Source organism: Coturnix japonica, chromosome 4 (genome assembly GCF_001577835.2).
Source record: "Coturnix japonica isolate 7356 chromosome 4, Coturnix japonica 2.1, whole genome shotgun sequence".
In the NCBI taxonomy this organism is placed as follows: Eukaryota; Metazoa; Chordata; class Aves; order Galliformes; family Phasianidae; genus Coturnix; species Coturnix japonica.
This window is the reverse complement of record NC_029519.1, coordinates 14,666,362-14,691,914: the sequence shown is the minus strand read 5'-3', so window position 1 is coordinate 14,691,914 and position 25,553 is coordinate 14,666,362. Positions and strand designations below refer to the sequence as shown.

The following is a 25,553-nucleotide window of genomic DNA, read 5'->3' as shown; positions in this document are numbered from 1 at the left end:
CAACAAATATCTGCTAAATTTGCCCCCAAAAAATAATATTCTGAAATATCACTACACTCTCAAACGTATCCTTTAGCACACCCTCTTGTAAGATACCGCATCTGCAGTGTGTTTTTGCAGGAAGGAAACAAATCATTATTTAGAAAATTGCCTATGTTGTATTACAACTGTAGCAAGGGGAAAAGATAAGTATTAAATACGTTTTTGTTTTAAAATAACTATCTATCAGTATTTCTATTTCTTTTAAAATACCAATTAATCTAACTAGTCTATTACCTCTTAGGCCAGATAAATGACTTCTGGATTTGCTTTTTGTTTTTAACTAAACACGCATGTTTCCATGAGGACCATGGAGTAAAAAGTTGGTTTTATTAAATCAGATTACCCAAAGTCAGCTTTTACTTTTTGTAGCTTTGCCTATTCAGATGCATAATTTTGTTTTATTTTGTAGGAGTAAGCGAAGCCAAAGACACTAAAGACAGTTGTTTCTTTTTCATTCTGTCAGCCTTCTACAGGCTAAAACTGAAGAAGTAATCACTGAAATAAAATCTCTTTAAAATATTGGGTGAATGTTACATTTAGGGACTTCTCTTAATGTTGCTTTCACCTAACAACTCCCCCTCTCTCTCCTGTGGCAAAGCTCTACATCCCTCTGATACAATGCTAGGATTTATAGGAGTGGAATTTGAGTTTTCTGAGGTAGTTCACCACAAGACCAAGGTTACATTTTCTCTGAAACAAAACCCAAGTAAATTTTGGTTGTTTCTAAAAGATTCAAACCTTTGTTGAAGAGTCCTTGAGTTCGTTGAGGTTGTCCTGTAGAAAATGAATGGAGATGACACGTAAGCTGGAATAGTTTTCAGAAACCAGAGGAACTTTGGGAAGCATGGCCGCACCCTTGAAACAAAAAGCAGCTACTCCTTCTGGAATAAATCTTAGGTTAATACTTCACACAGAATCAAATCTAGAAACTAGTGGTTGTTTGTGTTTTTTAAAAAAAAAAAGGAAGAAAAAAAGTCACATCTATTTCTCTGCTCAGTTGTATTAACTACAAAATGCATTTATACCCAAATCTTCATAGAACACTGAAAAACAATTCTCCCACCAAGAAAAACAGCCTTAATTCTAAATACTGCTGAATCACAGTTGAAATAGGCTTAAAATACTTTTAAACACGTATCTTCTCCACTTTCAGTTAAACGTGGCAGAATTCACTCTAGAACTTTACGTTGTCATTTACAAAAACAGGCAAGAAAATCTTTTAAATTCTATTTTGAGTAGTTATCCCTGCCACCTGCTTCCTTAAAATTAATAAAAGCTACTCCAGTTCTTCAAAGTTAATCTAAATCTTTTAAGCAAATCTTACATAGAAAAAGATACACTCTTCTGGGAAGAAAAAAAGAAAGAAAAAAAGAAAGCTTGTTCTAAAGTTGCTAAGACGATGAATCTTACAAGCTCACATAATCCATCACAGTGCTCTTGATGAAGTATTAGTGACTTACAGTTTTAAATGTTCAACGTACTGCAAAGATGCCACGGACATAGGTGGTTTAGAAATAAAATAAATATAGAGCAAGGAATGGCTACCCTGAGTCTTCAAAGTAGGCTACGCCCAAGGTATTGTGCTGCGCTTGAATGCTTGGGGTTTCTCTTTGCTGGGTAGTAGGCTTGGTTGCCACATCTGGTTTTATCGTACCGCAGGGCTCAACATGGTGGGAACCCATTGGAAATAAACAAACCTCGAAGGGAAGGTACGACAGAAGCTGCATGCTCACTGATTATACACAACTACAGGAGAACTGATCACCAAGGAGACTTTAAAATGGAACTCCTTTCAAGACTCCTCTCCTTAGAAGGCACATATCGGTATGACGCTCATCAAGAAGCCTGATGAATTCAGAGGTATCGTACATCCCGTATCATCCAGGAATCTTCAGTGTTATAGATTCTTCAATGGAAGTGCAGAAAAATATGCTCCACTCTGCTGCAAAGACTCATTTGCTTGTAGCTACCATTGCACTCCAAAAAAACTGACTGTTTAAAACAGTGAGGCACTTCTGGGTAAAAATTCTCTTGCAATTTCCAAACAATTTAGGAAATTTGTGCTAGGTCCTTGAAGCTTTACTTTGGTTAATAAAAAATATCTTAATAGAAAAAAAGACAGTCCGCCAATAAAGAAAAGGAATGCATTTTCTAATGCAATATAAAACCTCCAGTGGTTCCAGTGAATACTTGGCACAAAACTTGAAGGAAGTCGGACATTGGCATCCCAAACTTGTGAGCCTAACATGGGCGCTGCCTTCCTCAGGCTATACTAACCTTTACTGTTGAGGAATGTGATGGAGAAGAATGGATATCAACTTTGCGGCGTTTTTGTTCTGGAAAAAGGAAAAAGAACAAGAGCATTATTCAAACAGCTTTAAGAGCTGATCTGTCTTTCTGAAATACCAAAATAATCTGAGTTAAAATTAAGTTTTACCACTAAGTCAAATTTTGTTTTTCAAGAGAACAGCGTGCCTTAAAAGCATGCAAAACGTTTAAGCCACAGCTATACAATATATTCTAATAAATGACCATTTAGAATAACTCTAACATGTTACTAATCCACATACAAAAGTTCTCAATTGATAGGCTTTACAAAGATGAGCAATCACTGAAAAGACAAACTATACATTCACACACTTCTCATTTTGGAGATATCCTGAATATCTACTTCAGGCACGAAAAAGTCATAACTACATAATAGCTAGCCCTTCTCTTCAACAGGGCTAGGGCGTTGCATGTATTGGTATTCAGTGATTTTCTAACAACATGTTATTACTGTCTGTGTAGCTTCCTTTATTTTTCAGAACAGACTTACCCCTCTCACATTCTGATGCTTCTGATCGGGGAACAGGAGACTTCAAGGACCCAGCTACTGGAATCTTTTCTCCTCCTTTAGTATTTTCCTTGGATTTCATATCCTTTGCTACATCTTTTTCTCTGGATGGCTCCTTTTCTCTCTCCTTTTCTGCAACTGACTTTGACTCAATGGTTGTAACAATTGTCTTGGATTTTTCTTCCTTTGAAGCTTTTTCTTCTTTCTTGGCCTTCTCCTTCTCTTTGTCAGATTTCGGTGTTTTCTCCTTAATCTCTCTTGGCTTATCATCTTTGTTTGCCCGTTCTTCCTTTGGTTTATCTTTCCCATCCTTCCCAAGTGCCTTCGTCTCTGGAGTGGTAGCTGGAATCTTTTCTTTCTTTTCTTTCTCTTTTTCCTTCCCACTTTTTTCTTTATCATCTTTCTCTTTAATAATTTTGCTGCATCAAAAACAAAAAGGCCAATTAGCAGACAAAAAACTAGCTTGCGTTATAGGCAAGTCTTACTCCCGATTTGATAGAACTTCTTCAATCATTCACTGCCAGATTATTTTGCTGTCACTTCAACAGAACATCAACAAGAGTACTATCTTGTTTTTCATTACTTAACTAAAACAGAATGTATTTTATACATGCATCAGCTTAGAACAGCTATATATTTTGGCAAAAATCTGATGTAATGGGAAAAAGTTAAACAGCACATGAAAGGACTGAAAAGGTAGGTCAATTTCAAAGAAGACAATAGAGCATATCAAGGAAGGAGTAGATTTCTCACCTATTAGAAGCACTGTTTCCATTGCTTGTTGTCACCTTTGGTGTAGTGTTGACAGTTTTATTAATGACTTTCACAGTACCCTGAGACTTCTCCTTTAGTTTATCTGTTTAAAGAAAGAAAACAACTTAATTACAATAACATACGTCTCAATAATAAAAACAAGTATCCCAACACAAATTCATGCAAAACTACATTTAACTAGTAGTTAAAGAGGTAAACACAGACTACACTCCTGCAAAAATCAACCACCAACAACACAAAGAACATATAATGCACAGACATTAAGCTCACAGAGATTTTTTTCTTTTCAATTTAACAAGTTTTGAGACAGTAGCTTGTAAATATCATTCAACTAAGAATCAAGTTTGTTTACCAGTCTCTTCAGCAGAGCTTTCCTCCAGTTTCGCTGTATTTATTGTGAGAGATGTAGGCATCCCAGCACCACCTGGCCCATTTTGTACTGTTGCAGCTACAGCATTCCTGGCAGGTGGGTCTTTGTGGTGGAATTCATTTTCAGGTATCATAAAAGGCTTCCTACTTTTCAACTGCCCAGAATAGCTGCAAGTCGCACAGATTGTTAAATATGCACAAACAAAGCAAAATATGGGTTGAATTTTAAATGAGGACTTAATCTAACAGTTCCGTCTGTTACTTTTCACAGTTTTTCCCAACTGATATGCAGTTTCTTCCCCCTTTATCATTCAACTCAAAGTAAAAAAAGGAAAAAAAATTAAAAGAACAAACAAAAATAAAACCTCACACAACAGAAGCAGCCCTACCTCAAAGCCCTCTTTGCTGTTACCACCATCACACACACACACTCCTGCCAAACACACAAAAAAATAGCCCACTATTAGCACAACCTTAACTACCACTCAAATATCCATAGATGATTCTGCACTTAGGCATATGAAAAACTTAATCAAGCATTTTAGAACTCTATTATCTTCCAAATTATGCAATCTTGCAACAATAGCCCTTGGCTTTCTCCACTTTACTCCCCCTTGTATCTATCTGCTGTTATACTATCTCTCTATAACGCAGCTATGCTCTTGTGAGTGAAAATCTTTACTATTAAATGCATTTTACTAGAGTCTTGAAAATGAAATTAGTATTCATCCAGCACGACATGAAAGTTTTCATTCACAATGCCAGCCCTGAGATGCGGGATAGTGAAATCTTCTGTGATAAGGTAAAAATCAAATATGTTAGGACTGTAAGAGTTCCAAGTCTTTAGAAGCCTTTCATGATCCACTTTTAACCACTTTCTTAAAGTAAGGTGTTGTTACCCCATAGCCAATGCATATAGATCAGGTCTCTTCTCTTTCTCTTCCTGACATATCTTATGTACTCTTCTTTCCAAGGCTTGGCCCAGGTTCAACACTTTTGGATACCATGGAAGGATTTTGGTCAGCACAATCAGGATATTTCTGATATGTGTATATTCACCAGTTTCAAGGCAGTGTACAGAAGCCTAGAACACAAATTAAAACTCATCAATCCTTTTCATTAAAGATTCAAAAAAAGAATTGCATTTTTCAGCATCTTTAATTACCTTAGTTAACTTATAGTGCCATTTGTGTACCACGTGTCTAAAATTCTCATAATCCAATTGATCAGCTTTATTTCCACCATCAAATCCAGTTGCTCGTAATATAGTTAGGAAACCTGGATAGTTGCCACATTCCTATGTGTGCACAAGATAAATAAAAATTTACTATTTAAAATACAAATATTTTCCAGGATACATTAAAAAAAAACCAAGAATGTTGTAATAGTTAATATAATCAAAGCACTTCCTGGCATACAGACTAAGACAGATTCTGTAAGACTTATATCCTCTTTTTTCTTTTTTAAAGCTTATTTATGTTGAAGCCTTTCTTGTGGGTGAGGAAAAGGATTATTTGCAATTTAACTAGTTTTTGCAAGGAGTCTCCATATGCTACCTAAATCTTCAAGAAAAACTATGAGAAAATCAAAATTCATTTCTTTTCCTTTTGGCGCTATGCAAAATTAACTCTGTTAAAAACACACTGATTACAAAATCCCCATCCTAACATAAGGCCATTGGAAAAAAAAATAAAAATCAAACGACAACATTTTAAATCAAGTTAATGATTTCAGTGAATCCGGTTTTACTGGGGTGTATTATACAAGAAGTCATTATATAACTCTTCATGAACAAACAAGTTTTAATAGCTTCACATACCTTCTCATATATGACTCTGTCACTGTGCCATCTAGTCACGGTCTCCAGCATACAGCATAAAAACCTGCCATATCTACTAGCTTCATTTTCAGTACAACTTGCTACTGTATATATAATATCAGAGAAAACCTGTGAATGGCAGCAGTAAAAAGTTACTTTAACTTCAATGAATTACAAACAAGGATTATCAACAATTTCAAATTGTTCTCACCTAAACTACCGTTGCTATGGTTTTTAAATTCAGAGAAGATTACAGAAATATTTAGAAACCAAATTAGATTTACACAGAGAAACAGGAAAAAAAAGGAGGTCTTGTCTGCTAAAGCTTCTTAGCGAATATCCTGTTTGTTTTCAGGACTTTGTTATCCAATTACTAGATCTGAGCCAAGACTCCAGCTGCTGCATACATCTGCCTCTGACACAGCCTTCCATAGGCGAGGTGCATCTCCATTGGAATATAACTGTTTGGGCTCTAAATTGATAAATTGATTTGAGTAGGCAGAAATAAACACACAGAACACAAACTGTATCTCTGAGTAAAACCACTCTTTTGGACCAATGAAATCAGAGCAGATCCCTACTTCAAAAGTCTCAAAGGTAACCTGACAACTTTTAGTCAAATGTTCATGCAAAAAACAAAAACTCTTCACTATAGTTTTCATAATGAAGCCCCACACAAATTTGTTGCAACCATACAGATGATTGTTAATTATTAACTAAATAATCTGGCTTCTTTGAGCAGAAAGCACCAGAAAGGTTCTGAAGTCACAGAATAGTACAGTGAGCCAGTTCTGCTGGAGCTGTTTGATCCAGAAAATCAGGTTACTGCAGTCATCAGTAACACTTGTGGTATCACATTTCTATGTCTCAGCAGTAATAAAAATTAATCCCATCACCAGAGTCAGTGTCCCAAGAACTACGCTTGTCAGGGCAAGCTTAAAGGAGGCTGTGTACAGCAGCACAGTACACAACTGAAGGTGGAGAGTTAGAAAAAAAAAATCACAGAAATGCAGATCACTGCAAGGCTTTGAAATGTGAATGTAGTTTGTATGACTGCTGACCACTTTCCCTTAGAAGTTTAGCTGTCTTAGAATAAATCAGAAGGAAAAAAAAAAAACCACTTGAAAATAATCCTCAGGTCTAGGAGAGAGAGAACTTCATTTGTGGAACAGGAAGCATAAAAGGGACCTTCTCACTTCCACAATAGATTTTAAAATTAAATGCAAGTAATGACTTCGTTGAGATTGCTTTTGGAAAGGAAAGAGGATACTAATTTTATGTGCTTATAACAATACATACACAGAGAGCTTTCAATACTTACTCTATCATAACAGAGAAGTGTGGAGAAGTTGGGTGTTTTCTGCTGATGAACCAGTTCTACAAAGTGAGCACAATAAACCGCATCTATTGCCGAAAAAATGCAGCGAGGAAATATACATAACTGCAAAAACTTTGTGATAGTCTCATTTTTGGTAGACTCTGCAAAAGCAAAGAAATAGAAGAAAAAAGTTAGTACATTAATGGGTAAGCAATTAAACTACTACTCCCCAAAAATTCAGTATTTCATATCATATTCTCCAGTTTGTAATCCTGACATATCTTTGACACTACTCAAAGTCAAAATAAGCTTTTTAATCTTTGAGGAACAGGCAAAATGGTAGAAATATTCTAGCAGACCTTTATTTCTTACAGCAAAAAATCTTTTGTTACAATGGAAAAAAGCTCAGAAAAATTACCATAAACTCCTTCAATTACTGAGATTCTGCATACTGCTCCTCATCACTGTGCTCAAAGTTAACTCTAATCACTCACTGGCTGTTCACATTTCTATGACCTGCAATACAGCAACTGATGTGCAAACCCTCTTGTAACTATCACCTCACATCAAATCCGTCCTGCTCTTATTTTCTAAGTCAGTACAATATTAAAAGGCCTTGCCATTGCAAGAAGCAAATAAAACATCTCCCTAAAAGGAACTACTCAGCATTTACAAAGACACACTACATTCAAATTAGAAGTTACTTCATGGCAGAACTGAACTTTTAGTTCTGGGGACAGCAACAACTACATACACACACTTACTTGCCAGAAGCCAGTTATCCTTCTCTAATTTCAGTCTCTGTAAAACTCTTTGAACGTGCTCTAGCTGTTTCTTCTCCTCTTCAAGGAGCTTGTCCTGAAGAGCAGTGCAACGTTCTTTTTCTTTTTTCTTTTTATTTGGAGGCTGTAAAATGTCAATGCAATTCATTTAATATACTTACACTAATACTACTTACACTAGGTACAGAGCAATTAAATGTCTGGTAATGCTGAGAAATATGTGAAAAGCTATTTCTCTAAATAGCATTCAGCTCTAATTGTGAGCTGATTCATTAACAATGGATAACTAATGATGTTAAGTGAACAGCCAAAGTACAGATACAGATGTGACAAGACTTATCTGAAAGACAAGATTTTCCACTAATTTTTATTTAATGGAGCCACTGGTAGTTTTGAAGCTGGAATTGTAAGGAAGTCTAAAGCATGTAACCATGAGAAATCGGAATGGATGAATCAGCTGACACAAACCTCTATCAACAGACCAATTTATTCAGTTAACACAGGTTTAACTTTGGTTGGCTTAACCCGAAAATATGATTACATAAAACAGATGAAACTCCAAGTAAATGACTAACTCAGAGTAGAACTTTGTCATCCTGTCATGCACTACAAGTCAGCAGTTCATTTTTCATAGATTTCTACCAAAATAAATGCCTACCTACCACCATGGAGTCTACTTTACTCTACAAAAGAGAGCAATATTTAAAATGCAAATTATGCATAGATAACTTGCAGTTGCAGGAAAGGTTTCATCTCTGCTGGGAGACAACCAGTAATGCTATCAGTGATATCAGTGTGTGAAGATAACTCCCTTCCTTAGCACAAAGGAAAACTTATATCTTAATGTAGGATTTAATGAAAAGTGAAACCGGAGCAAAAGAAGAGAAATCACAAACATACCATTTCCTGATTGTCATCTATGGCTTTCATCTGGACTTTAAGTTTATTGACTTCTCTGTCATAGCTGCTGTGTGGGACAGCAAGGTCATACATAGTCAGAGACCAGAATGTGGCATAAAACTGAGGACTGATGTCATCCCAAACCTTGGGAGGGTGCAGAGAGATCACAGCTTCATGAACGGGAGCCATCACCAGTTCACATGCTGTAATGTATTTGTGAACTTTGTGTTGCTGTTTATTTCCCTTTTCAGCTTTTTTAAGTTCATCATACTTGGACTGGGGAAAAAAAAAAATGAAAAAAGAAAACAAAAGTTTGTTACCTCCATATGTGAACCAAATTTAATTCAGCTTCTCAGAAAATTTTCTATGAAAATCATCTTTACAAAACAAAATTTATATACAATTTTATGTATACTTTTAGTATGCATCCATGCTGCATATCATCCTCACTGATGCTATCATCTTTCAGCTCACTACTTCTTACAGCAAGGTATTATATTATGCTGAAAAACTGTTTTCAATACTTTTTTTAGTTGCAGGGACAAATTTATCTTGCCTCTTCCTTTTATACCTCACCTTTTGACAGCTGCAGCATTTCTCTCCACAGCAAGAAACATCTAAAATAGCCACAAAAAACTACATATTTGGGGAAATCTGGGTGGGAGAACTCTTGATCACCCAAATTATCAAAAGAGTTGAAATCATTAGCTACAACTGCTATCACTTGTGCAAAAGCTGGCACATGGCCTATATTTTCCCTATGAAGATAAAGCAGAATCTCTTCCAAACCACAGCTTCTGGTTCTACCTCAACTGTTCAAAAAAGCACCTAGAACTCTTATTCAGTAGACAATCTGTGCAGGATCCCAACACAATTATAACATGTAAATGGGCATCTCGTAACAGTAGACAGAAATGAAACGAGTTCTACTTACTGAAATTTGGTGCGCATACATGGGTCTTGAAAGGAAAAATGCAGCATCATGAGGCGTGTGAAACTCATTACAAAGAACATCAATTGAAGGCACTCGCTTAATGTAATCCTCTGTGCTCAGATTGGATGCTAAAAACCCACCAAACTGTACCAGGGTGTCATGGCACTATGTGAAAAGGAAAAGTTAGAGATCAGGGTTTTTTTTGTTCAGAAATTGAGCTTGGGAGGACTTGAAAGATCCTTGTTGGCTTGTTTGGGTGGGGGGAGTAGTGGTGGCTGTTTGTTTTTAAAATAAAAGCATTAACACAATAGAAAGAAATTCCACTTGGAAGTAAAAAAATTCCATGCCACAAACTTCTACCCCTCATCAATGCTGACTCAACTGCATCCAAGGAAAAGCCTTATGAAAGCCAGCAGAACTGTAAGAGCCCTCTGTTCTACTGGAATTAAACTACTTCCTACTGCCTAAGGCAACAGAAGGAAGTTTTAAGCCTGAATTCCACTAACAAAAAGTTCATCCAAAAAAGTAACATCAGAAAAACATGATAGTCAACCTAAAAACTTAAGCTCTTATTTCTGATGACAAAGGACATTCTTATCTTTTATTCAGAGGTACTAAGTATATATTATAATACATGAATGTCAGTTGTCAACATAAAAGTGTGATCACTGCAGATTAAAACAAAGTATGTTGTGCTCATATAGAATACTGACACATTACAGATTACCAAAGAAAAGGATTAATTCTTATGTATTTTTAACTTACTTGATCATACAGTTTTCCCACTAGCTTCAGATGCTTTTCCCCTCCTTCTTGAAAGATCACACCATTTCTCTGTTGAGCCATAAGCAGGCATAGTGGAAGGGCAAGATCGTGGTCTAATAACGCATCCTTCAGTCTCTGAGAAGACTTCTTTGTATTCCTAATTTGGCCAAAGTATCCACCCTGCACAGTACAGAAAAAAAGTTGCTTAAATCTGGAAACAGTACATTAAAAAAAATGTAAACCATACATACTTCTGACTGCAGAAATTCTGACAAATTAACATCACTATAGTTTCTAGTTTCTTTATAAAAACCTCAGTGGATCCTATGCTGTTAGTCATACATTAGAATAAAAAACAAATTCATCTTGCATGCTACTAGTCTTCTACCCAGAAAATGAAAAGTGACTTCTCATCATGAGCATCTGACACTACATCTTTAGATCTAAGTTTCATCTGTGATCTGCTCAAAGTCTCTTCCCCATTTTCAATAAAGAAACTTCTAGTTTTAGTTCAGAGTGTAGCTATTCATCTGCCCAAGGAATTACCTAGGCCAGACTCATTAAGTCTTTGAAGACAAGTCTGCAACAGCTTTAACCATTAAGAAGGCTTACAATGGTACTTCACTCAACATGGATTGACCACACTCCAATCAGTTCTAAAACAGCAGGACTGCACAACATACAAGTGCACCAGCTGCTATAATTTGCAACCTGTCATGGAACTCCAAATAATGAAGGCTGCTTTCATTAATATGGGATGCTGTGAAGCACAGCAAACTAAAGCTCAAGTATACTTTGTCTTGGCTGCCTGTCTGCAAGGCTTGTAAATTCAATGGAGTAGAAAGTTCTGTGATAAAAGTAGCAACACCTCTCTCAGCTACACTGCCAGAGGTCATGAATCAGTATTTAGAAACACCATTAATAAGCAACAGCTATTAATTAAATTTAACATCAACACACCTCAGCTTTTAGTTGTTCTCCACCAGTCATGGCTTCCAATTGTTCCATTGTCATTTCTTCTGTAATTTCTATCCCTGCCATTTTTTGTACTACCTCCTTTAAAATAAGCAAATCAAAGCTGCACAGAAAACAGTGGAGTAAAAACAAGAAAAATTGTTTAAGAAACATAAGCTACAACATTCAATACACAGAAGACAGTAACAAGGTATTAGATGTTAAAATCATTTTAACATGGGGACAAATAATAACAGGATGCCATTGCATACAAGGACTTCTCTATGAGAGGACAACATGATCATTCAAGAGTTGTATTCAAACTTTATGGAAAAACAGAGTTCAGCATATTTAAAAATATCGAGCTTTAGAGCTTATTTCTGTTGTTTTACATGCTTCCTACCAGATCTATATCACATCCACAATAAACAAGGAAATCTCTGAACATTCTTTCTCTTTCCAACTTCTACAACAGTATTGTCTTAGAAATGGACTAGCAAAATTAGTCTTGAGAGTTGATTTGGAACACAGCAGACATTTTTCACTTAGAACACAGAAATATACAACACACTCCAATAATCATGCCCTCCAGCAACTAAGCTTTACTTCATGCTCTGAATTCCCTAAGGGTGATAACTCTTCCTCATCAGAAGTACACAAGTTGTATCATAAACACTCTAGAAGGCAATTTTATTCTAGTATCTGAAATTTGGGTCAACATCTTTTTCTAAGTAGGTCACAAAAAGTTATGAATTTAAATATATAATACTATTTATATATTTTTGTTTGTTTTCCGGCTGTAAGCTGTAATTTTCTGTTTAGGAACTGTGCAATGCCAGCATATACTTCAATCCAAACACTGGAATGTTCCAGTCACAATGGCAAGAATATTATTTCTACGATCCCAAATATTAATTTTAATATAAAAATTATTTCCTCAAAATATTTAGTCATAACATGTAACTCATGGGAAAGACAAGAAATACTACTTACCCTTCTCTGTAGCTCAATGTCTTTGTACCACCATCAGAATACAAAACAAATTGGGGACAGGGGAGCACATGAGACTGAATGTCTACATTGCAGGGAAGGGGAAAAAATACCTAGGAGTTCTCAACATAAATACCCTAATGTAGCATGCTGCATTACCTCCTGCTGCAACCATGTAGGGGTTCATAACAGAATATAAATCAATACTCACCTACGCAATAAGAAATAGTCCATTAAAGTTAATTAAATAAGGAAGCAGTAATACTAACTGATGAGGGTGGATGGACAAAAGAACATAAGGAAGATTCAAACCACAAGCTTTGTTTAAAAAATTTCTTGTGAATGGTCAACACTGACACAAAAAAAGCAGTTCAAAGGTCATTAAATAAGTATTTAAAACAATAAAAAACACTAAGAGATCCCTGTAGAAAGACATGAGAAAAAACCTACAATTTTGAACAATTTAATCCTTTTTTAAAATTGCAGTTATTGATAGTTTATTTTCTTTTTTTTTTTTTTTTTAAAGAAGGCAATTTTTTCTATGATCGTATTACACACTGGTAGGGCTTTTATTTTTATTTTTTTCCTTTTGCCTGGTTAGGTAAGAAAACTGTATTAAATACCTTACAGATTAAAAAAAAGAGCCTTTAAAACAATAACATGCCACAGCTAAACAATTACAAAGAAAAGCCCAGCAAATATCTTATTCTTTCTTCTAAATTTCTTAAGCTTTCTGGTAAAATGAGTGGAGGATTATTACTGGAGTATCTACTAGTCAAGTCCTCACATACCAGCTAAAGCAGCAGCCAGAAAAAGAAAGAAAATGGTAGTTTATGAGTATCAATTGAGCACGACTTACCTTTTCCCAGCTTTCAATTGGTTGGCTACGTATTGAAGCAGACCAGCAAGTTCAATTGGGTATTTTCTGAAAACAGCACCACAAAAGCTAGCCAGACCTAAAGTAAGGAAAAACAGTTGTGATTGAACCTCAAGGCATTAAGTAAAAGAAAATAAGCATTAATTCAATACAAATAAAAACTTAGCAGCATGTATGTTCCTGTAATATAAAGATAAAAAAATGTTTTCTAATTTAATAAACTTGTCAGATCTCCTTTTGAAAAATTAACAAGTAGATCCAAGGGAGGACTAAGCATTTTATCTTAAACGTTAATGTAATGAAATAAAAATACTAACTCTGCAGCCAGCTTGAGATAGTAGTGTCGTCGTGCTTCATTCTCTCCTTCTCGGGGTTTGCCAGAGCTTCAATGATACAGTCTTTAGTGGAGTTAGAGAGAACATGTTTTTCTCTGTTTGTCAAAACAGAACCTATACAGAACTTTTGTTACCAGTTCCACAATTTGTAATGTATCAGTATGATAAGCAAGTAAAGCAAGCACAATATGAAGGATGCAGTAACATACAGTTCTGTTTTTAACAAGTAATAAAGAAAACAGTTAATTATTTAACCTACAATGTACAGGCTTACTCTGCAGAGTGAAAGCAGTAAAACAAAAGAGGAAATTACTTTTTACACTGTGAAGTAGAAAGAGCAAACAGTGCTCTGTAATTCAGGATGTGTAAAGAACTATTGGAAACTCACTAAAATTTCCAGCAAATAGCAGCAACAGCAAAAATAGTATTTACTGACAGGAGAGATTTAATGCAGCTACAACTATATTGGCATCAGATGTATTATTTACATAAAAGGATACATGCCAAGACGTCATAATTTAGTGAAGTGAGGTATTTCAGTGAATCAACAACTGGAGTTATTAAGTTATCGTATTTTTGTATTTGTGATAAAATCTGAAAGAAACAAAAAGACAAGTTGAGCTGAAAAAAGAACATTATCTCATATTTCATGTAACAAACCTAGACTGTTAAACTACATTTGTCTTTAAAACCTACACAAAACACTTCTTGAAAATAGTTTTAGATCTAAACCACATCCAAAGTACAGGTAACCTGACTGATTTACTTAGTATCTTTGATAAATCAGTGAAACGCATCCCTAAGGTCTAAATATAATTTTATGCTTGTATTTTCCTTAAAATCAGACAATTACAACTTTAGAATAACTAAAAACAAACATCACCAAAATACTTCATTGTCCATAAGACCTCTCAAGAATTCTAAACCTTACCATTAAGTCTCTGTTGCTACTTCCCTAAAATTACTACTAGTTCAGAAAAGAATACAAGTGAATTGTATCAAGTTCCGCAGTGTTCCCTCTCCTACACAATTTATACACATGAACACACATCTGCTTAAGTATTAATTTCTTCAAGTAACATCTGAACACTAACGGGTAGATCATTCCCCCATAACCCTATTATGGCACCTCACTCCCATCTCACCAGTGAGAAACTAAACTCATATGCATACACAGATGCAATTTTCAGTTCAGTTTTAAGTTATTCAATAGCTATCGTCACATTTACCATCTCACATTTTTGTTTCTGTACTACCAGCAAAGTACCACACTTAATTTTGTGATGCAAACTTGAAAAAGTTTGAACTGCACTCATTATACCATAGGTCCCTTTTCATTCTGAATTATCTATAGTTAGGATATGATGGTGTTTAATTACATGTAATTACATACATAATCAAATAAAATGGTAGGATTGGCATGGCTGAGTTTCCCAATCTGTCTTCCAGATGGCTTCACATTTTCCTTAGTTAGACGCCTGTAAAAGAGAATGCTTTATTACAAAAGTCGAGTTAAGAGAATAGTAGAATTAAATGATAACCTCTGTGATAAGCTGAAAGTACAACTTAATTGTATCAAAGTATTAGAGAAGAAATTTTGCCAATTGTCAAAGTCTTGCTAGAACCTTTGGAAGGAGACCATATTGCATTTCCACTTCCCATGAGCACCTCCAGTATGAAGATGATCATTGGAAATGAATCCAGACTTTGGTACATAACAAGGATTTATAGAATAAATCAAACAACACTGTTCTCTTTTAAATTGTACTCCAAAATTCCCAAATAACAGTTCCCAGTCTCAATGCTCTACCTGGAAGCAGAACAGGATTTAAATTAGATAACACCTTTAAACAAATTGGCCAGTAACACGGTGAAATGGCCAGTACAAGCACAAACAACTATACCTTTGATTTACAGGCTTCTCATATCATTAACAACTGTCAGCATTGTGACTCATCTGCACAGCAGAAACCTACTGTAGCAGAAGGGACACAAACTTTTATCATCTACTCCAGCTATACTCCAAGACAGAAGAGGGGATCATAATCCTTCCTAGATTTCACAACTGCAGTCCAAAGCCTCTTAGAACCTTTTTATATGGGCAAGACAGGAATATCCCAATTAACTGCATTAAAAAAATAAAAATAAAACATAGTATTTGCTTTTGGACCAAACTACACAGCAAGTAGAATCCAAACCCCTGACAACGATATCACACGGATGCCATATTTTAAGATAAATCTCAAATTGAGCTACACCTGCTTGAAGATGAGAACAAACCACTCAATTCACCTTCCTTTTCTGGCAGAAAATGACAAGACTTTTTACTCTGTTGGGACTAAAGAGTGTCCATACCATCTGTAGCACTCCCATAAACAAAGAATTCATCAACAGCAGCACATCCACAGAAAAGTTTTTAAGCCACTTAGTGGGTCACTTTCCAAATGAAGAATTCTTATTTGTGGCTAACTACTCTGCATTATTATTAATTTGACAGTTTTAAAATCTCTGTACATCAAATATTTTACAAGCAAAGATTATCAATGAAACTGAGTCATTAGGAAAGGAATATATTTGTCACGGGTTGGCTTTTTTTTCCCAGTTGGTGAAATGCCATACACAGTATTACAGATGATAATTTATGGAATCAGACTACTTACTTCATGATGTACTTGGCTCGGTCTATGGTTTGAGCTTTAACTTTTACTAGGAGTGGATGACTATTGTATGTTTCGTTCTTCCACTGTCCATAAAGACGGTACCTTCAAAGACGACCAAAGGGAAAATACTTTTTATACTGACAGTTTAAGGTAGACCACTTTCAAAGAACAGAAACAAACTATTCTACTCACCGGTACTGGTATGGAAATGTTTTGAACATTCCCCATAATTCTTCAGACATGCACGCATTGCAGTCCATCAAAGAAAGAGAAGGAAGCAGAACTTGATCGGTAATACTCAACACGCAGCTAAAAAGTACCTCCTGTGATAAAGACAAAACTCGGGGTAAATACCAGAAATAAAAAGCACAAAGAACTGAACATCTTAGTAAAATAACAAAATACAAGTTGGCCACAAGATTATGACTTCCTAAACAAGAAAAAAAACAAACCAAGCAATACTAAAGGAACTTAAACGTTTCATCAAATCATTTATTAGCCAACTCATGAACCATATATTTTGCCAATATTTATTTATTGGATGTAATAACGGAGCCATTTTCAGTGCATTATATTGAAATTTTAAAATCATTCATAAAAGATACACTACAGACTTCCATGAAGTGCAACAGCAGAGAATGAATTTATTTTGGCAACTACCATCAGTGTATTAAGGTATTCCTTTGTAATTATGGATTTAAATCTGAGAGCATCACACATGTCCTCAAGACACAGAGTACCCATTTTCTTGCTCTCAGTATCAACTTTAAAAAAAAAAACAAAACATTCCTGTTTCCCACTGAGTATACTAGAATAACCACAGAGGAAAAACAAATAATCATCATCAAAAATGCTTATAACTACTTTCAGCTTAATCCCTTGGAGTCATTTTCTTAGCGCTAAGTGAACAGTTTCACTAGAGCATAATCATTAGCATCACATCCTACACCATAGTATGCAAACACTAAAAAGTTATCTCTGTCAGTACATAATTCGCACTTCCACATATGAACAGCTACTTGTGTCTCCAAATGAGATTTCTTCGCAACAAATGACTCAGTCATGGAAACAACAGGCCCAGAAGTCAGAACCCCTTTCCAGTAATGAATGCTATTCTCTTCCAAGCAGCAGTTCCCTTCCAGTCAGGGAAAACCAACCAGTTTATGCACTACTTGTCAGTTCATTAGCAGCGTCACTTTACCCTTAGGACAACTTCCTACAAGACATGGACAGACTCAGCCTACCACTGACTCCCTGAACCACATGGTTATCTTTCTAACCCATAGAAATCTACTCCAATATCAGAATGAGGTGAACAGTACCTACAGAAGGGCAGTGACCTCCAGGCCGTGAGTTCATATTAACTATGGGTGACATTGGTTAAGTTACTCAAAAATCTCCAGTGACACTAACAAAACTGAACTCAACTATCCTCGCTTAATTGATAGTGCTTTTAGCAACATTTCAGAAACTTTATTTCCCCCCCACTATAACTACAGTAGTCAGTAAATCATGACAAAAAGAAGTAAAAACAACTTGATACAGAAAAGTTGCTTGTTCATTTAAAAGTCAAATCAGACTTATTCAATAATAAGTAAGATCTCAACTGGATACCCAGCTTTCACTGAGGCCAGTCTTGAATTACACAATGAAGAAGTTACCCTTTGTATTATGGGTACCTTCCCTACATCTAATTTCTCCTCATTTCTATGCTTTCCCCCCAAAAATTACTTAAGATATAAGATGCCATCGTGAGAATCTCTTTACATAACTCAGGTGCTCCACCTGATTCAGAGCCACTAAGTAGTAGAAGGAACTATGCTAAAAGAACAAAATCAAATTTGAGGAATCCAGGGGAAGGAAGGTGGGAAGTGCCAACAACACGGTAATTAAGAATTGCGACCTGCTCAAACTTGCCCAAAATGACAAGTCTATCACGCATATTTTGGTAAAGAATTAAATGGTACAGAGAAAGAAAGGCTGCACAGTTATTAGTCTCAAACTCTCTTAACAACTCCCTCCTCTCTAAAAAGCTCTCTCCTCAAAAGATAAGATTAAAATTGACAACATAAATTTACCTCCATGAATAAAAATAGATTGCCATTTCACTGATCTAAAATACATAATAAAATCAGCGTGTGGGAGGAATGAGATTACGAGAACATTTAGAACTCTGCCAAGAAACACACAGTGTTTCTAGCAGAGTTGATTCTTACGTTCTTTTCTGGATTTAAAGTCTTTTAGAATCTCACTCACCATTTTCTCTTTATCTTCCTGCTTGCTTCCATCGGACTGAAACTATAACAAAGACAATGAAGTTAATTTTAGAATAATTAATCTAATGTTTAACAGTTTCAGAACAAGGCTTTTTCAGCACAAGCATACACCCAGATGGTCACATGCCTAGCAATTATTTTCCAGATCTCCTAACACTGAAATAGTTGCAGGCCTAGTGGGTGGAAGGACATCTACACAGCTACACAAACCCTCTCCAACTTTTATTAGCACCATCTGCTGCAGTGTATGCTCTTGGATTTACATGCTGCAGTGCTTTCGTCTATTTAGATACGGCCCCTTCCTCCTGCAACCACGTCTTAATATCTACCTTCATCGGCTTTGAATTGTATAGAGGACACAAGTAAGCTTCATGCATAAATACCTTGGATTCATTATGTTTGTGTGTGCAGCATTTGCAACCCCTTGATAAAGTTTAAAAAAAATTATATTCTGGATTGTTGTATTTGAAAACAGTTCTTCCGGAAAAAAAAAACAACACAAGGAAAAATGAAACCCACTGATATTTTAAAAAATACCATCAGGCTTATAATACTGCTTTTACTTCAGGAACCTAAGATTAATTCACCTCCCACGAATACAGAATTCATTACTGCTCTGATTGTTATCATATGAAGACAAAATCTTGACTCTAATCAAATCACACACTTGCACTTGGCTTTCTACCTTCTTTGAAACATTTTTATCTCATTCAATTCATCACTAAAATTATATTTTCCTGTAAATTTCAGTATTAGATACCATGAAATACCATTAAATCCCATATTTAGAATCACCCTAAGCATTCAAAAATCAGATGAGAATCTGCTGGAAAGAGTTTTGGTGTTGTTTTTTTTTAACCTACATCTCTAACAGCTTTTAAAGCAATGCAGAGTAAATTAACATATTCTTAGCAGTACACGTGTAGCTTGTGAAATTACTTTGCTGATACAAGGCATTCTGGTCTCTGTCAAAACCCTGAAATGAAGACGGATCTCCTGCAATGCAAGATCAGCAACAGAAGAAGTAAAAAAAATAAGTTTGGGTTTCATGAGGAAATTTGCTGGGATTTGTTATACTTGTTACCACCCAAACAAATGCATTATCTAGAAATAAATCTTGTGGTCAATTTCAGAACAGAAAACACCCAAGCCTCCAATTGGTGAGCAATTCCATAACTGCACTGAGCTACACTGTAGTATAAATTTAAAGTTTCTGGCATACAAATCAAAGTACAACATTTTATCAAGAGCTGGTAAGACTTACTGTCATTAAGAAAAACAAAAAGCATATTCCATCACTAGCTACACAGATTCCTTGATGAAACTGGTAACCACTAATGGAGATCACAAAGAACTTCTACAGAAGAAACTTTAAACATACTTGAGAGCTCCTTAATTATTGCGAGCAGAACCAATAGAGAAATAGCAAGGTATTTTCTTTATGGTTGAATTGAAATTCAAATGCATAAATAAAATGCATTCATTACATATGCAGTGATTCTGCATGGTTACATTGAAAATGAGGCTGTAACTGAAGTATCAAGGAAATCTACATTTATATACACAAACAAAAACATATGTGCATATAAATATTCACTGTATTTTCTTAGTGGAAAGAAGGAACAAATGAACTTCAACTTCTGCCTAAAGAAACAGGACTTCCAATTCAATTATCAATGATCGTGGATTCATGTTCCCATCTTTCTCTCACAGTAATACCCTCTCAAGATTTTAGTCTTAATTACAAAAATTCCTTCTTTTTCTTTTTGTTCCACTCACCATTAAAAAGCTCAGTAAGCTAACACACCAGTAAGTGCAAGATCATCTTCAAGCTATGCTTGAGCATGAAAGCTGCAATGCAATGTTAGTAGTCGAACTTTAAACTACTGTATGGGTTAGCTTACAGACAAATCACCTCCAGTTATAAATACAACTACTGAGCGTTAAACAGTTTAACATGCTGCTGGCAATAATGCAGTTAAACTTTCCCTATGTTACCTTAACCATTCTGTCACTGATGAATTTCTTCGTAGTTCCAGCCTAAAGCAAATAGCTAAGAGTTGCTCATCCTTTTCATAAATACATTAAGCTACCATTTTTCTATTACTCATTAAAAAAAAACAAAGCACATGTATTTATAAACGTGAACCAAAGTATAACAAAATAATCTCCACTTTAATGTGTGTATCCATAAGGAAACAAGGGCTTTCTCATAAATCTTCGGTACTAAAAACTTAATCACAAAGTAGCCCTTATAATCTGCTGGCAGAGGTAAAACAAATTGCTCACTTGAAACTATTATTTCTATACTAACTGCAATTGCAGTGTAATATAAGGTATCTTTCAAATATCAATACATGTAGTTATCACTAATACTAGTTATAAAACCACTATGTCTAAGCTATTCAAGAAAGGTTGATTTATGTTCATTGATCATAAAATCTCCAATTATTTTTCATTATTTTAATATATACATAAGAAGGCTTGAGCAGCTTCTGACATGAGAGGCATGAGCACTTCTCCCCAGGTTCAATAAGTGGTTTTATCTTACCAACCTCTTTCATAAATGCTTTTCCAAGGCGCACCACTTTTGCAAATAAAATGGGATCGTGGGAGAGATGAGGGCCAAGGTAGCACAGCATGTTGAACACTTCCTTTCTCAAGTCTTCAAAGCTGTCTGCTTGTTTCGGTGCTTTCTTATTTGGCAAAGGAGAAACTGGTGACCCTTTAGCCCCTTTTGGTACACCAACCCTGAAAATAAGTTGCACACCATTTCACATTGAGCAGAAGTGAAAATTTTAAGAAAATATTTAAGAACAGGACAACACAAGTAGTACTATTAGTGAATTTATGCTTGTAAGTTTTACATATTTTTGCACTATTTAGTGGAAACTACTATTTAATTTACTTTCCTCTTTACCTGCGGTACAAAGGTTCAACTGTCACGTGTACAAGCTGGCAAAGGGCAATCGCAATAGGCTTATGTGAAGTAGCATAAAATGGAGGCATCTGATCCATAATACTTTGTGCGTGCTGCCAATCACCAATTTTTAATAAAGCTTCCAATAAACCAAGCTTCTGGTTATCTGGAGGCTGCAAGACAATAAACAATTAATGAAAACGTGCTCATCAAGTCTAATACTTTTCTTTAAACAGTAGCCAGCTGTAACCTACAAAAAGAAATCCGGGAAGAAAACATACATATACACACATACAAAATACAACATGGAAAAACAAAATTTGGCTAGATGTTTACACAACAAGGAAACATGAACAACAATAAAATTAATCCATGCAAAAAACAACTATGGTTTGCATGGACTTTTGCTTATTTCAAAACTGTAGCACTTGCAACTCTTTTTCCTGATGGTCATGAACAGCCTAGTATACAGTAAGGGGAAATTTTCAGAGTGGAAACATATACAGCTCCTCTCAATATCCATGGTGAAATCACAGTAATGAATTTTCAGGTTTTCTTTATTCAAAATACATACATGCACATCAGAACAAGATCAGCCTCTAAAATATCAGTTCCTCTGATGCCAAGGATTGTTGTTTTCAGTCACCCTATAGTATGCTAACTAAAGGATAAGTTGATTCTCTACTGAAATTTTTGGAAACTTCTCTCCAGCAGTGCAAGTAGAAAGCTTAAAATTCACTTCCAGCATGAAAGATCTCTTGAAAATCACGTTGCTTTTAAACAATTACAAGTTGTATCTATTCAATCATTATAAACATACTTGTTAGATGCTAATGACCAGACTTCACTGTTGCTTACTATTTCCAAAACAGCACACACACATACTGCTGAATGTGTATGTCCTCAACCAAGCGTGCTCTTCTGAAATATGCCCCCCAACAGCAAAAGCACAGGACACAGGAGAGTCAATTTGGACTTAATGTGAAGTCTAGTCATACTGCCATACATAGTTAGGAGCTCAATATACATATATTTTTAAAGTAGCTATTCATCTGCTTTCAGCATTGTTTTGTTATGCATTAAATGCATCTCAAAAGGCAAGAGAAGATAATGCACTTGCCAACACTAAACTATTCTTATTAAGAGTCAATTATGATACAGTAATACATTTTACTCAAAAAAATAGCACTTGATGGCCTTAAATGAAACTAAATTAGGAACTGTTAAATGTATTTTTATGTATTAAATGTTTTTGTTTTTTTTTAAATAAAAACAAGACTCAAACAGTATGCACTGCATAGCAGCGTGCAAGGAATCACAGAAGTTGTTTAAGTTCAGCTCTTCATTTTCCTCACCACACAAGCTCAGTTCATGCTACTCGTCATCGTAACCCCTTCAGAAAAATATTCCAGTTTCTGGTAGAACTTAACATTACCTAGTTCTTAAATTTAAATCTTCTCTGCATCTGATATTACTTTAAAAACATACGATCTTTATGCCTAAGAGTTTGTCCTTCCATCACAATATTGTGATGTGTGCTTCAGAGGAACCTCATCTAACCATAGAAGAGATAGACCAAAATGATGTGGTATAATAAAAAGCTGTGTGGCACAGAGATAAATAAATAAATAAAGCTAATGAAAAGAATCAGTTTAAGCAGCAGATTACAACTGCAGTTTGGAGCCAGAGAGCAGTGACCACATCAGCTGCTTAAGGGATGAGAATGAAATTAGGTTTTTCAAGTTAGTCAAGAAAAAGAGAAAGGAAGGTCAGAGATGTTCTACCCTATCTTGATTCTATATAAGTAGAAATAAGTAGACAGAACAGCTGGATATCATGAATGAGAATGATAAAGAAAACAAAGAGCAGGAGACATTAGTACTCATGGATTTCTGTCTCCTTTCCAATACAACTACATCATGCAAATAGTAAGCAATTGACCTTTTTTCTGTGTTTTATTTAAATAAGACATTTGAGTAGCACTGAAATGAAGAGGGGAAAAAAGTCCCAAACATTTTTTAAACTACAGTTTGAATACACTTAGGCAAGTTAGATGTAGGACAGCATGAACAAGACATGACACAGTAGCACCATAAATACAAAATACACAACTACACCATAATGCAGATCTTACTGAAAGCAAAGATGACAGTTTTGACTTAAAATATACAACTAAAATGTTTTTATACAATGCAGAATAATTACATTAGCATTCTTGAGTCTGGTAACTCTTTACTTGTTTTTGACTGAGAGAAAAAGATTGCAGTCTGTGTCTGCATTTGTAAGGCATCAAATAGGATTACACAATCACAAGACCAAGAAAACACAGCTGTTAAAAGACTGAAGTATATGAATGTTCAGACATACTTAGTGGAGTTGATACAACAAGAAAGGAAGAATTCAATTAGTTAGCCAAGGAACCAAGACCCTTAAACCAAGAGACTAAGTCCCAAGGAATACATGTTTGTACATTTAGCATGATGGAAGTGGGATCTGTACACAGACAAAAGCTTTCAAGAAAAACAGATGCTTGTATATCTCTGTATTTCTTTTCAAACAAATATAAAAATACATTCATAGTTAAAGACTACATTCAGTTTACAGTTTTTTTCTTGAAAACTAAGCTTTCACACACAAACCTTCTCAGTTTTCTCCTCTTCTTTCTCTTTTTCCTTCTCCTTTTCCTCAGTCTTCTCAGAGGATAAGACAACCATGGTGAGTTTTCTCACAATTTGCTTAGCTTCCACTATCTCTCGCTTGTGTTCTTCAATGATGGCATTATCCCCTGGAAGAAGCTAAGAAAAAAAGAAAAACATTATTCATTTTCAGAAATAAGTGATCTATTCCTTCCTGATATTCATCAACTAACCACCAGGCAGAACTTCTGTTTTTCCTTGACACTAATCACAAACTTACCTCTTGGAAGATTATTCTTGTTACCATAGTCCCATCAGAAAATATACTATTAACAAACTTCTTAAATCAAGGACTTTTAATCAAGATTAAAAATATGCTGTTTACTTTCCTATCTCTTACCATCACTATTCAGTAATAGGCTTTTGTGACAGCCAAGCACATGATTGATGTTCATGTTAAACAAATTAAATGCCTTAAAACAAAGAGAATACTCAAAAGCATCATACATTTTCCTTTAATCATGTGAAGAAAATTGTATTTCACTACTAAGAAAGAATAGATAACCCACATACATACAGTTCAATGGCCCTTTGTTTTAAAGGAGCCCCATTTAGTGCTTAACAGCATTTTCTATTCACCAGCAATTTGGGTTAAGAAAGTGTAACATCCACCCCTTAAAAGGAGTTGCATTAAGAAATGTGGTACAGTAAAGCCTGAGCATAATCTTGTACTTGACCAAATAAGGAAGATAATCCTACACACAAGAATTAAAAGTTCAAGTTGTGAGAGAAAAGAAAATGTCTGCTCTTGAGGGGGACAAACGTCATATTCATTCAGATTTCATTCCTAAAATCACGCTCAGAATTTTAACTGCAAATAAACAATTGTAACTTACTGAAGAGTTCAGACCTCTGACAAAGTAACCTGCTGCTGTTTTTAAACATGGGATTTTATTATTTTTTTTTAAATTGTTCTCTCCTCATATTGACTGACAGTACAAGAAAGACAACCATCAACATCAAATAAAAAGTACATTTCTTACAAGTTTGGGGGAAAAAAATCAACCCAATAGGAAAATTAAGACATTTTAAATACAACCTACTGCCAAGTTTACCAAGAAATACCCTGGTGAGGAAAGTCAAGGAGTAAACTACATCTTTTGGATTCACTATCTATTATATACATGATATCTGTGCACGAGTAAAAAGTCTTGCAGATCTGAGGGGTGGGGGGGGAATAAGGATGTTCTTAATGCAAAGCATACGTCCAACAACTGTTGCACAGAAGGTGCAGAATATAAGTGTTATATTCTAAGTAGCATTAGATAATTTCATGAAACTCCCCTAAGAAGTGAAACTAAGCCTG

At 35.2% G+C, this 25,553-nt stretch overlaps 1 protein-coding gene across 8 annotated transcripts in view; it reads right to left on the bottom strand.

Annotated features, from left to right (window-relative positions):
- The window catches only part of THOC2 (THO complex 2), a 48,892-nt gene that overhangs the window by 8,005 nt on the left and 15,334 nt on the right, over positions 1-25,553 (bottom strand). For 4 of the 8 annotated variants that reach the window (XM_015860751.2, XM_015860752.2, XM_015860748.2 and 1 more), the window contains exons 10-34: positions 24,191-24,346; positions 21,552-21,724; positions 21,187-21,382; positions 20,630-20,671; positions 18,612-18,653; positions 16,548-16,678; positions 16,356-16,457; positions 15,089-15,173; positions 14,196-14,289; positions 13,678-13,758; positions 13,343-13,439; positions 11,500-11,617; positions 10,540-10,719; positions 9,775-9,939; positions 8,841-9,116; positions 7,923-8,064; positions 7,162-7,319; positions 5,841-5,969; positions 5,187-5,318; positions 4,921-5,105; positions 4,005-4,189; positions 3,632-3,734; positions 2,861-3,297; positions 2,320-2,378; positions 781-816 (exon numbers count right to left, since the gene is read on the bottom strand). In XM_015860751.2, the coding sequence (XP_015716237.1) occupies positions 781-816; positions 2,320-2,378; positions 2,861-3,297; positions 3,632-3,734; positions 4,005-4,189; positions 4,921-5,105; positions 5,187-5,318; positions 5,841-5,969; positions 7,162-7,319; positions 7,923-8,064; positions 8,841-9,116; positions 9,775-9,939; positions 10,540-10,719; positions 11,500-11,617; positions 13,343-13,439; positions 13,678-13,758; positions 14,196-14,289; positions 15,089-15,173; positions 16,356-16,457; positions 16,548-16,678; positions 18,612-18,653; positions 20,630-20,671; positions 21,187-21,382; positions 21,552-21,724; positions 24,191-24,346 (3,504 nt within the window). Of the gene's footprint in view, positions 1-780; positions 817-1,502; positions 2,379-2,860; positions 3,298-3,631; positions 3,735-4,004; positions 4,190-4,920; positions 5,106-5,186; positions 5,319-5,840; positions 5,970-7,161; positions 7,320-7,922; positions 8,065-8,840; positions 9,117-9,774; positions 9,940-10,539; positions 10,720-11,499; positions 11,618-13,342; positions 13,440-13,677; positions 13,759-14,195; positions 14,290-15,088; positions 15,174-16,355; positions 16,458-16,547; positions 16,679-18,611; positions 18,654-20,629; positions 20,672-21,186; positions 21,383-21,551; positions 21,725-24,190; positions 24,347-25,553 lie in introns of all 8 variants that reach the window. The other 4 variants (XR_001554695.2, XR_004307096.1, XR_001554697.2 and 1 more) reach the window with 3 other exon arrangements.